General features: G+C 45.7%; 1 protein-coding gene across 1 annotated transcript in view; it reads left to right on the plus strand.

Annotated features, from left to right (window-relative positions):
• The first annotated feature begins 3,260 nt into the window (after window positions 1-3,260).
• The window catches only part of Mgat4d (MGAT4 family member D), a 30,572-nt gene continuing 21,799 nt past the window's right edge, over window positions 3,261-12,033 (plus strand). The window contains exons 1-3 of the mRNA XM_041663337.1: window positions 3,261-3,354; window positions 9,532-9,687; window positions 10,696-10,833. Of these exons, the coding sequence (XP_041519271.1) occupies window positions 3,261-3,354; window positions 9,532-9,687; window positions 10,696-10,833 (388 nt within the window). The remainder of the gene's footprint in view (window positions 3,355-9,531; window positions 9,688-10,695; window positions 10,834-12,033) is intronic.

Genomic DNA, 12,033 nt, shown 5'->3' on the forward strand with positions numbered 1-12,033 from the left:
AAGCTACGTTAAACCATTGTCATGCAGGATTTTACTGTTTAAATGGAGACTTTTGAACTCTTAGTAGAGCTCCTACAGCTTCTGAAAGCACACAGCTCTAGCAGGTCACTGGGCCAGCAAGGTAACAAAGCCAGGAGACTCAAACTCAGAAGCCACAGGTCTGGAAGTCTAGAGCAGAGTGGGTGGAGGCGGCTGGAAGCAGCTGCAGGGATAATAATTCCCTTCTGTAGCTAGAAGGCACAGTCTTGGAGTAAAGAGTCCCTCTGCCTGCAGCTGCTGGTCACATCCTAGAGGTGGTTCAAGTGAGCCCAGGGAAGAAAGAAGAGAAGTCTCAGGAGCCAAGCCTCTGCAGAAGTATTGAAGACAGCCTTCCTTCTCTTCTGTAGGCTCCTGCAGTAAGTGGTTCTGTTTCTGTAGCCTCTGAACATCCAGATTTACAGGTTCCTAAGCAGGCCCTGAGTGGCAAATCTTGACAATGGGAATACACAGAAGGTAAAAAAATTGTATGAATTGTGAAAGCTGTCAAACAAAATGGAGTAGGGGGAGAACCCAGAGCCCACCAAAAGCACAGGGGCTGCAGGTCCACAGTTCTCTGTGTAGAGGCAGGGGAGACGTGAAAGAAATCTCTGTCTGCCCTGGTTGCTCCTGGATCTTTGCAGGCCAGCTGCATCCCTGCCCAGGAACTGGCTGCCAGTTTCCTTCCACCAAGAGATTTTTCCCTAGCCTGATTTTTGTTTCTTTTTGTAGCTGTTTCTGGGTGTGCCTGCGTGTGTGTGTGTGTGTGTGTGTGTGTGTGTGTGTGTGTGTGTGCTCGTTTGTATATATAAACCCCCGCTGTTCCCAGGAGAAGATGCTCATTGCATTTTTTCTCTTTGGCTTTCTTCTTCTATGGGGCCAGCTAAGAAGTAGTACAGTTCTAAGACAGGTGAAAATGGGACCATCTTCTCTAGGTCTCTCTATTTAACTGTGGGCCCTTTCAGGCTTTATACCTAAAAGAGCCAAAGGCTACATTGTAATGAAGTCTGGCTACCTGTGTGTGGGGGTGGAGGGGTGCCAGAGTTTGGCACCTGGCCATCTTCCTCAGTTACACCTTATTTTTTGAAAGGAATCTCTAGCCAAACATAGAGCTCACCAGTTTAGATAGCCTGGCTGGGGAGCATGCTACAGGAGTATTCCCGTCTTCTCCTCCCAAGCTCTAGGACTGTGTGAAGTACAAGATGATCCAGAAGAATTCTCACATCCTTGCTGGGGCTGTAAACTCAGGCAGCCATGCTGACGATGGCAAACACTCACCAAATTGTCTTTCCAGCTTTCCATTCTAATTCTTAGTCACACTGCTGTATCTCCATTTCTTAAGGTGGGAAAACCATACAGCTGCTGATCTGAGAGCCTGCTGAATGGTGAGACCTGCCCGATACAGTTACTAAACCATCTCCTTGTTACAACTCAAGCATCTGCTCCACAGAGGACCCAAATTTTAAACAGCACTGTTCTTTTGTGCATGAACTCACATGAACTTGGGATGCAGAAAACTTTGTCCCAGGATGGAAGTGTCATCCCTCAGTCTTTATGAGCGATTTTCCTTAGGACCCATCTGACACCAAAGTCCACAGACACTCAAGCCTTTGATGTAAATAATGTGGTGTGATCTACAGGGCATCAACCAATAGTGATGACACTGCGGAGGAAGAAATAAGAAAAAATACATAACTCTTGACTTTACAAAATTAGAATTGGCATGGTTAAGGTCCTTGTCACTACCATCTTAAAGTCAAATGCCTTTGTGAGACACAGACGTGCCCTTCATGTAGATTCAACAAGACAGTCAAAATGAAAGCCCTCGGCTTGGTCCAGTGCTCGCTAGAACCAAATGCCAGGCAGTGACAAATTCCTGAAGAACACAGGAAATGTCATCTTTCCTTGTGAAACAAAAGAAGCAGAAATCCTAATCTCCACTTGTGTCTTCTGTTGACCCTAGGTAGCCCAGGAAAGAGAGTAGCTCTTGCAGATGGAGCTGGACCATCTCGATGTAACATAGCTGCCATGTTTTAAGAAAGTCACTGTTAGGCCAGGCATTGTGTAAGCTGAACAGCAGTTCAGCAGACTGAATGGGCTGCATCTGGGTGATAAATCAGACTAACTCTCTGATCGCACTCAGAGAAAAGTCTAGCACGGTTGGCGACAAATGTGTGTTTGTGGCCTTTCCACAAGGATATCTGGCCTCTCTGATTGCTGTCACAGCTAGTGTAAGACTGTATGTAAACGTGGTTACTTATGAGAATCAAGCGTGTTTTCGTGCTGATGCGGGCACTATGGTGATTTGCCTTGGGAAGTTTTGGATAGTTGTAGGGAGAAGCCAGCCAGTTGGTCATCCAGCCAGGAGTAAGAGCCCATTCCTGTCCATGTATCTTCGGCTAAATATGGAGCTAAAAATAACTTTGGACCTCCAGTGAGCAACAATAAATCATACTCCCTTCAGGGCCTGCCAGGGGAAAGGAAGAAGACATACCAGAGTCTGTTTAACAAGCTATGAAAATGTATATGAACAGTGATCCAAGTGTGGTATAGGGACCCAAGGATTCCAGCACATTCAAAGGATTTGGGGATTTTCTGTTACCAGAACCCATTCAAATACTTCATTGTTATTGTTTGGTTTGGTTTGGTTTGGTTTGGTTTGGTTGAAACGTAATGCTGCCACCTTGTGGTAGACACTGGAATATTTGTGCTTAAAAAGTTTCTGACAGAAAATTGGGTCTTTAGCATTCACTATGACATTCTCAAGCAGATGGGAATCCAAATCTTTTTAAACTCTCAAAGGGGCCAGAAACCCGGGTGCGCTTGCAGAAAAGAGATTGCTTATCACCCAAGCATTGCCCTTGAGTCTCCAAGAGAGTTCAGAGTGGAAAAATCACATCGGAAACAGGGATGAAGGTACCTCGCGGTTATGCCATGTGTTTTTCACCTTTGAATCAAAATTCTGAAGAATTCGCTCAGGAAAAATACGCTAAGTCGGTGGTGTCGAGCCAGAGCCATACCGTCCAAGGCCACAGTTTCTCACATTTAATCACCCCGCAGCCCTAGCCAGAGGGTCATAAGTGCTCTCAAGAAGAGACCTCGATCTGACCAGACTAAAGTGCTGGGGACCCTAAGGACAGCACGCGCGTGGTTCGGGACGCAGGTGCCGCGTTCTGCCAGCCTCTGCGTGCAGCCTCCAGCCTACAGCTACGCGGGTCGCCTCCACCCGCCGTGACGCCGGCGCGATGAAGGCAAAGAACGTGAACTTGCTGTTTGCCTTCGTTGCGATCCTGCTCTTTTGCTTCTCCTATTTCTGTATCTCCAAGATGAACCAAACCAGTAAGGAGGGGGACAGGGACAGGAACCGTCGATCCCTATCCTGCCTCACTCGGGAGTCCCACCGCCGATGTCAGGAAGGAAAGGAGATGAGGGACACCCTGGAGGTCCCATGCCCCGACCCAGGGCTGTACTGATGGAGGGCACAGCCCCACGTCCCCTGGCGGTTAGGCTGTTACTGGTCCTGGGAGCCACCATGAGACACGCGCCGATGGATCCGGCCCTCTGGCCTCGCGCTGGCAGGTCCCTCCAAAGCGGCCCCTCTCATCTCCTCTTCCTTTTTCCAGATCTCTTCCAGACACTGCAAGTGCGCCAGCACCTTTCCTCTTTTCCCAATAGCTTTAAATATTATCAGTGCGAATTTGGAGACACAGAAAGACAGCCAGATCTAGCACCTAGTCCTTTCTCCCTTTAAAAATTAGCTGATGTTTGTTGATTCCAGCACTCGGGAGGCAGAAGCAAGCAGATCTCTATGAGTTCGAGGCCAGACAGAATTACATAGGCGCAAGAAATAAATAAATAACAACAAATTTTATGGACAAATAGCATTTTTGCTTTTAATTAAGTTCATAGTATTAATAATCGATTTGTTTGAAAATATTTAAACTCAGTGAATGGAGGTGAAGACACTTTTCTGTTCTTGTCTTGTTTTGTCCCCTGATCTGAATCTAGTGTCCAAGAAAAAAGGGTATGGCACAGAACAAGCATGCCAGACACTTTTTTGGAAAACAAAACAAACAAACAAACCCAATGATTGAGTAAATGAGTGAACAAGTCAGTAGCTGTTCCATTGTAAGCGATGGATCGACGACAATCCCCCCTTTCTGAGGAGTTTCCACTGGGCTTAAGGGGACAACAACTATAGCTGAAGCATTAGGACTGCGGCATGAGCTCAGATGTTGGTGGGGACAGGGAAGTGTAGTGTTAGGAGCCGCGAGGCTGCGTCCTGCCGCTTGGCTAGCTTTACCCGAAATAATTACACAGAAACTGTAGTCTTTTAAACACTGCCTGGCCCATTAGTTCCAGCCTCTTATTGGCCAGCTCTTACATATTGATCTAACCCATTTCTAATAATCTGTGTAGCCCACGAGGTGGCTTACCAGGGAAGATCTTAACCTGTGTCTGTCTGGGGTGGGAGAATCATGGCAACTACCTGACTCAGCTTCTTTCTCCCAGCATTCTGTTCTGTTTACTCCACCCACCTAAGGGTTGGCCTATCAAATGGGCCAAAGCAGTTTCTTTATTAATTAACTAATCAATGAAAGCAACAGATTAGAAAGAAATCACTCCCACATCAGGGATGGATATTATCGGACTTGACCATGTCGCCCTTGTGGAGGCGACACAGGATAGACGCACAGACTGGTCCCCAACCTTTACATGGTGCATGGAGGATGAGGTCACATAGCAGAAGACCTCTGATGGGAAGGTACCACGGTGCCGCCTTTGGCAAATACCATCTGCACCTTTCTGGGAGGAGCAGATGGGGGGGGGGTGTTCAAGGAGGGAGGGGTAGGTCGGAGTTGCGGTCTCCGGGTGGTTTTGGTTTCTCTAGTTGATGCTTCTGTGGCCTATGTCTGATGCTGGCTCTTTGTGGGGTTATTTGTGGCTGCTTTGGGGTCTTGCTGGGGTCTCCCAACTGGCTACTCATTCCTCGATGTGCCCTCTGGTCTCCATGAGCTGTTCCTCTGCCATAGCCCCTTTCAACTAGGAATCTTTACCAAGAAGATGCACGCTTGTGGTGATCCTACAATATGGTCTTGCGGAGATCTATACCACTTCAACCTGCCTGCCCGGCAACTGTGCGCAGATGTCTCTCTTGGGTTAGCTTGTTCCCCCTGTTCCTCTTCATCAGGTCCAATGGTTTGCAATTTTCAGAGAAACATGCCTCAGTCTGAATTGGGGGAGAAAAGGCTGACCCTGGAGCACCATATTTTATCTCTCCCGGACTCTCTTTGGAAGGGGAAAATCCCCCTACATACCTATACAAACAGGAGGGGGTATGCTTGCATCCAATATATTCCGGGGGAGTACTTGAATACATCTATTAGAAGACAGAATAAGAGGTTCTCGATCCATGGCATCCCTATCAGCACCCTTCAACAACGTGAAAGCGTGTTGCGATGCACTCTGATCAGTGCAATAGTCACAGCAGTGAACACAGATGCATGACAGCTTGGCCCACTTGTAGGGATGACTCTTGAAAGCATACACTGGGTCAGGCTCAGCAGGTAAATGGACTTTGCTGACCGGATTTCAATGACCAGAAGCCATACAGTAGAAGAAGAGAACCTACTCACACAGGTTGTCCTTTACCTGTACACGAGCTGCGGCATGTTCACACACACGCATGTGCACCTGTGGGCAACACACACATTCGAGAAGTACAACAAGAACACACATCTTTTTACCTACTAATAGAGTAAGGCACCTTCCACAGGTGCTGAGAAAGGGACACGGGGTGTGGGCACACTCGCAGCACCCCCGAGGCTAAGGCAGTGGGTGTGCACTCTTACAGCCTGTGAGCTCTCACGGGTACCGTTTGTCATATCTTGATAAAGGGCCACTCCTGGGGAATTCAAGGTATCTGACTGTAGTGTGATTTGACCATTGTCAGTTAGAATGCAGGGAGCAATCTGAAACATGCTCTCCCTTCCCAGCTGAGGATTTGTGGGGACAGGATCTTGCCCACTTTGGTCTGAGAATCCCGCACAGGCAAAAGGTCTCCCTAGTGGCTGTCCCTTTACTCCTCTGATCTTTCAGCATTTACCCCAATATCTAACCCTGGGTTTTTACTATTAAGACCAATTAGAATTCATGCTACGTCCCACTACTTATCTTCATAACGAAATACCATCTAGATATAATGGATTAATTAAGATGTAAAATACTTTCACTTCTCTCTCTATTTTCATAAGGGGTCACGAGAGAATTTAAACACGCAGATGTGGACTCCTCTCTTTCTTTCCCTTTCTGAGACAGTTCTGCTAGGCAGCCAGGCTGGCCTGAGTCTCACAGTCCTCCTGCCTCAGCCTCCTGGTGCGGTCGGATTTTCATTTGGGCCACCAGCTCACAAATAATGACATGGAAACTAATTATTAATAATGAAAGCTTGGCCTTGGCTTAGGCTTGTCTCAACTAGGCCTCATAACTTAAATTAACCCATTTATATCAATCTACATCCTGTCACATGCTGTTACCTCTCTTCCATCTTGTACCTTCTGTTCCCTGCCCATATCTGGCTGGCAACTCTGCCTTCCTTCTTCCCAGAGTTCTCTCTCTGCCCAGAAGTCCCGCCTAAACCTCACAACTACACCAATACAGAAATACATCTTCACACAGTGTACAAATATCCCACAACATCCTGGGTGCTGACTGTGTGCTCCCACACTTAGTTTTATCCTTTTAAAAAAAAATCTGAGAGCAATTTGAAGGCTTCTGTTATGAAAAGTGAGAACCAGCAATACTTAGGACCATATCAGGAACTTTTTACATTTTTAAAATTATTTTTGGCAGCATTTGTTCTAGGTAAGGAATCTACCACTGAGCTGTAGTTCCGACCCTGGAGCCTTTTATTTACATTTTTTTTGCATTCATCTATTTATTGGGAAGGTATGGTCCAGGTGTGGAGGTCAGAGGACAACATTTGGGAGTCAGTTCTCTTCTGCCATGTAAGTTCCAGGGATTGAACTCAGGGCATCAAGCTTGGTGGTAAGTGCGCTTCCTGCCATCCTGCCAGGCCCTTGGAGTTTTTGTTTATTTGTTTGCTTTTAATAGATAGAAGTCACTAGCCAGGCATAGTGGTGCATGCCCTTAATTCGAGCACTTAGGAGACAGAGACAGGCAGATCTCTGTGGGTTAGGGGTTCAAGGCCAGCCTGGTCTGTAGAGTTATAGGACAGCCAGGCCTATGGAGAGAGAATCTGCATAAAAATAGTCACTTTGGTCCATTCTTCATATAAACTGGGCTTTGTCTCACGGCTCCACAAGGATGCTCAGTGGAGCAACGCTTGTAGTTGCTGTTTAACTCAAACTTCCCACACTGATTCTGTATGGCATTGTCCCTGCTCACTGCCTGGGTGCCTATGTAAGCACTGCGAGCTCCTTACTACAGCAGGGATACCTGGACTCCCCACAGAGGTTACGCAAGAAGCAGGGCCAACTGTCGGTTATGTCTTTAAACACCTCTGTGTGCCTGTTTCTGTGAATAGTGCTCTCCAGGGAAAACTCTCTCTTCATGTGGACCAAATTGGTCCTTAGGGGACTGTCTCAGGCAGATTGCATCACCTGCAAGGTAACAACTCCAACACACGGTTTATTTGGCAGAGACAGTTATCCAGGGAATTCTACACACTGTACACTATGGCTACACCTCAGACGCTACCGTGAAATGGGCACTGGGCAGTTCAGTTCTTTGATGAAAACACTATTCAGCCCAAGAAGCACTAAGATCAGTTCCTATGTGGCAAATCCATTTGCTTCATTCATCCGTCTGTGTGAGAGCTGAAGGAAGTCACTGTCTCAGACCCTGGGAATTCGTAAACTCACCCCCCCCCCCACACACACAGGTCTTGTTCTTAAGTGTCTGCTCCAGAGTCTCTCTTCTTGCTCAGCCAGCATACTGGCCTTAAGAGAGGGAGGGAGGGAGGGAGGGAGGGAGGGAGGGAGGGAGGGAGGGAAGGAGGGAAGGAGGGAAGGAGGGAAAGAAGGAAGGGGAGGGAGAAAAAAGGGGATTGTTTGTCACAGAAATCCACATTTTCTGATATAAAACAAACCATCACTGAGTTATTTCCCTGTATTTCCCTGATATTTATGTGGTAAAATGAGAGACAGAAGTAGGCAAGACTCTGGGAGCATATACTGCAAGGTACCGAACACTCGGTAGTGGTTGTTTGAGACAAGGCCTCAGTGCATAGCCCTGACCCAGAACTCACTGTGTGGACCAGGCGAACTTGAACTCATGTCACAAAGATCCCCCTGCCTCTGCATCCTGAATTTTTTAAGTAGAATTGCAGTAAACATCCGGCCTTTTGCACACCTATAAGATTTTTTTTTTCAGTTCTGACTCACTCCTTACTAACCTCTAACAATGGTAACAAGAAAGCTGTGGTTAGAAGCTTCTTGGTCCTCATTTACCCTGACACATCTTTTAACTGCCTTGAAGGGCAATGCGGACGTGTTAATGTTGAGAAGGATGGCTTATGTGAGATAACGGGTGTCCGTGAGAACCTCTTCTCTAACTTCGTAGGTGGCTCTGAATTCCTTCCTCTAGGGCGTTGTTCTCACAGCAAAAGAACCCTAACTAAGATACCTAACCAACGTGCGGTGCCCCCCTCACATGGTGCTTGGGATGATTCCCTCCTTCATGACTAAGCAATCTCAGCCTCCTTAGCTGGCTTCTATGCCTGCCCATGTTGAATATCCTCAGACCCAACTAGTCTATGTTCCTGGTCATTGTGGTTTTATTTTATATTTTGTTTATTCTGGGTCTGGAATTCAGAGCCCAGTGTGTGCTAGGCAAGCCCCATATAGCAACATCCTCGACTTTCCACAGATAAACTCTTTTTAAATTTTTTAAATTTTTGTTGATTTTTTGAGACAGCGTTTCTCTGTAGCTTTAGATCCTATTTTGGAACTAACTCTTGTAGACCAGGCTGGCCTCAAACTCACAGAGATCCACCTGCCTCTGCCTCCTGAATGCTGGGATTAAAGGCATGTGTACCACCGCCCAGCTCCACAGATAAACAATTAAACTTTCATTTATAGGAAGGCCAGTGGGTTTTCTCTATGATTACAAATTGAATATATTCATAATAAGGAAAATTTGGAAAACATAAAACGCAAAGTAAAAAATAAAAATGATCATTGATAATATCATTTCTCACTATGGATATTTTTTAACATTTTGTTCTTTTAGCCATCTGTATATACTATATGTATATTATCATATATATTCACTTATGTCTATGTACAATCCCCATATAGTGGCATATATGTACAAATCCAAATATAGTGCCATATGTGTACAACCTCCATGTTAGTGCCATGTATGTATAACCCTCATATATAGTGGAATACATGTTCAACCCCATGTATACTGCGATATACAACCCCTTTGTTATTGGAAAACTTCGTTTTGCCCACTACATGTGTAAACTAGATATTTCCGTTTCCTTTGCAGGCAATCAACTAACTAATTGCAGAAACCGCATTTCAGAGTTTAAGAAAAATATGCTACGTTTAAAAAATGAAAGTGAAAATCATCGCCAAAATCTAGTGCAAGTCTTGAACCAAATGAAGTACGAAATTGCCCAGATAGCAAATGCGTCGGACTTCCGTGCGTGCCGCTTTTGCCTTTGTGAATGGTCATCTGTTTCCATAAACTCGGGAGTTTAGATCTGGGTGCTTCTGACTCTAGGTCACTTTCCCCCCAGTACACAGTCCAGTTCACACGCTGTTTTACTGTGAGACATGCAGAGCTCAGGGAAGACACACGGATGATACGCTTTCCCCATCTGCACCGTGACAGTGACTCCCCATGTTTTCTCTGGGCTCTACCCCATCCACGATCAGTTCACAGAAGCAGTCAGCAGCTGGCATCAGCTGGCATCCCTCTTCTCTCACACACCTCTGGGCAACCAGCAGGCAACCCTTCTCACCACCGTGTGTTCGAGGGGCCGTCCATCTTCTCCATCACCATCTCTCCGACATTGCTACTATGAATATGAGCCCCTCCTTTGTTTGCCTTTTTCAAAACTGTAGAAGGGATTATTTGGGAATGGTAAAAATAGAGTTGCTGAATGTTAAGGGGCTACAAAAAATTATAAAGTTACAAGTTTTAACCAAGGGACATCAATCAAAGTAGCAAGATCACCGATTACAGCCCTTTTTATCCATGCCCCTCGGTCCAGGACTGGCAGTTTTGCTTGTTTCTGGTATAGCTCGCAGTGCTGGGCTGAAATTAAACACTGGTTTAAAATAGATACTCATCAGTAACCACTGAACTCTACCATATAGAATTATGATAACAATAACTTGCATATCTTTCCTTGAGCACTAAGTTTGTGGCTGAATTAACTATCCTTCGTTTTTTAAGAAGTTGCATTGAGAGATGGCTCAGCAGTTCCCAGTGCCTCTCATCCTCCCAGAGAACCAGAGCTCTGCTCCCAGCACCTGCCTCAGGAGCTGTGACCCCAGCTCCAGGGGACCTTATACCACCTTCAGGCCCCAGCAGGCACCTCACACATGCATGCATGCTAGGGTGTGCAGCCCCCACTTCTACCTCACAAATAAACATTTTAAAAATATATTGCTGTGAACTCAGGGACCCTCCTTTCTCTTCCAGTTGAAAGGAAAGTGAGCAGACTGGGTGAGAGTAAAATACATCCCAACGGATTCGAAGGCTTGAAGTTCTTCCTCCCTCATCTGAGGGCAGTGGAGAGAATTTACCCGGATGTAGCAACTAGCAGAGGAAAAGCAGGCGGTAAGAACAGTTAGAATTGGGAAACTGAGTTCAAGTATTTTGATTTGGGGAAGAATCTATATCTTAAATTTTCAGTTAGCATACAAAATAATGGGTTTCGTTGTGGGATATATGTGCGTCATGTGTATTGTGTATGTGTGTCATTGTGTGTGTGTGTTGTGCGTGTGCATGCACATGTGTTTATCATCTCTCTTTGGTCATATTTGTCCCCTCACTACCGTCCCTTGTTCATCCACCCCCTTCTCAATGGTCCCCATCTTCCCCCTCCTCCAAGAAATCCCTCAGATTTTATGGCCAAGCTTTTAGATTTGAAGGTGTGAGATACTACTATGTAGACTTCTAGCCATTAGGTGTGAATTTTGAAAAAAGTAATCATTACATTTAGTGACTTGAATTTAAGTCCAATTTCATTACAGATGCTTAGAAAATTAACTGACATATGTCAGATACACACAAGGCATCTGTGACGTATGTCCAGTACACATAAGGCATCTATGTGTCCAGTACACAGAGGCATTATGACGTATGTCCAGTACACACAAGGCACCTATGACATATGTCCAGTACACACGGGGCATCTATGGTGTATGTCCAATACACACGAACATCTATGACATATGTGCAGTACACACGAGGTACCTATGACATATATCCAGTACACATGGAGCATCTATGATATAGGTCCAGTACACACAAACATCTATGACATATGTGCAGTACACACAAAGCACCTATGACATATGTCCAGTACACATGGGGCATCTATGATATAGGTCCAGTACACACGAACATCTATGACGTATGTCCAGTACACATGAAACATCTTCTAAGTGCCCCACAAAGGGTTTTCCTTGCTTGGACAAGCCTGTTGTTACCCTGTGGTTGTCCTATTCTTCCCACCTTCTTATGACCAATATCAGCAAAGATGGGTTTCAAAGAGAGGATGGTTGTTTATTTATTCATGGCTTTAGGTCTTTTTTTTTTTTTAGACAGAATCTCACTGTGTAACCTGTTGAAGGAGGCTGTTTGTTTGTGATCCTCTTGCCTCTGCCTCCTTCAGCAAATGCTACTGGTGTGCACCACCACAACCAGCAAGGCCGCTTGTTTGTTGCCGGCCACCCAGACTCCTGAAATAATCACACAGAAACTATATTATTTGCAATACTGTTTGGTCAATAGCTTAGGCATATTTCTGGCTAA

The sequence above is a fragment of the Microtus oregoni genome, unplaced genomic scaffold, assembly GCF_018167655.1.
Source record: "Microtus oregoni isolate MIOR12 unplaced genomic scaffold, Mior012 000014F_ref0000157, whole genome shotgun sequence".
Classification (NCBI taxonomy): domain Eukaryota; kingdom Metazoa; phylum Chordata; class Mammalia; order Rodentia; family Cricetidae; genus Microtus; species Microtus oregoni.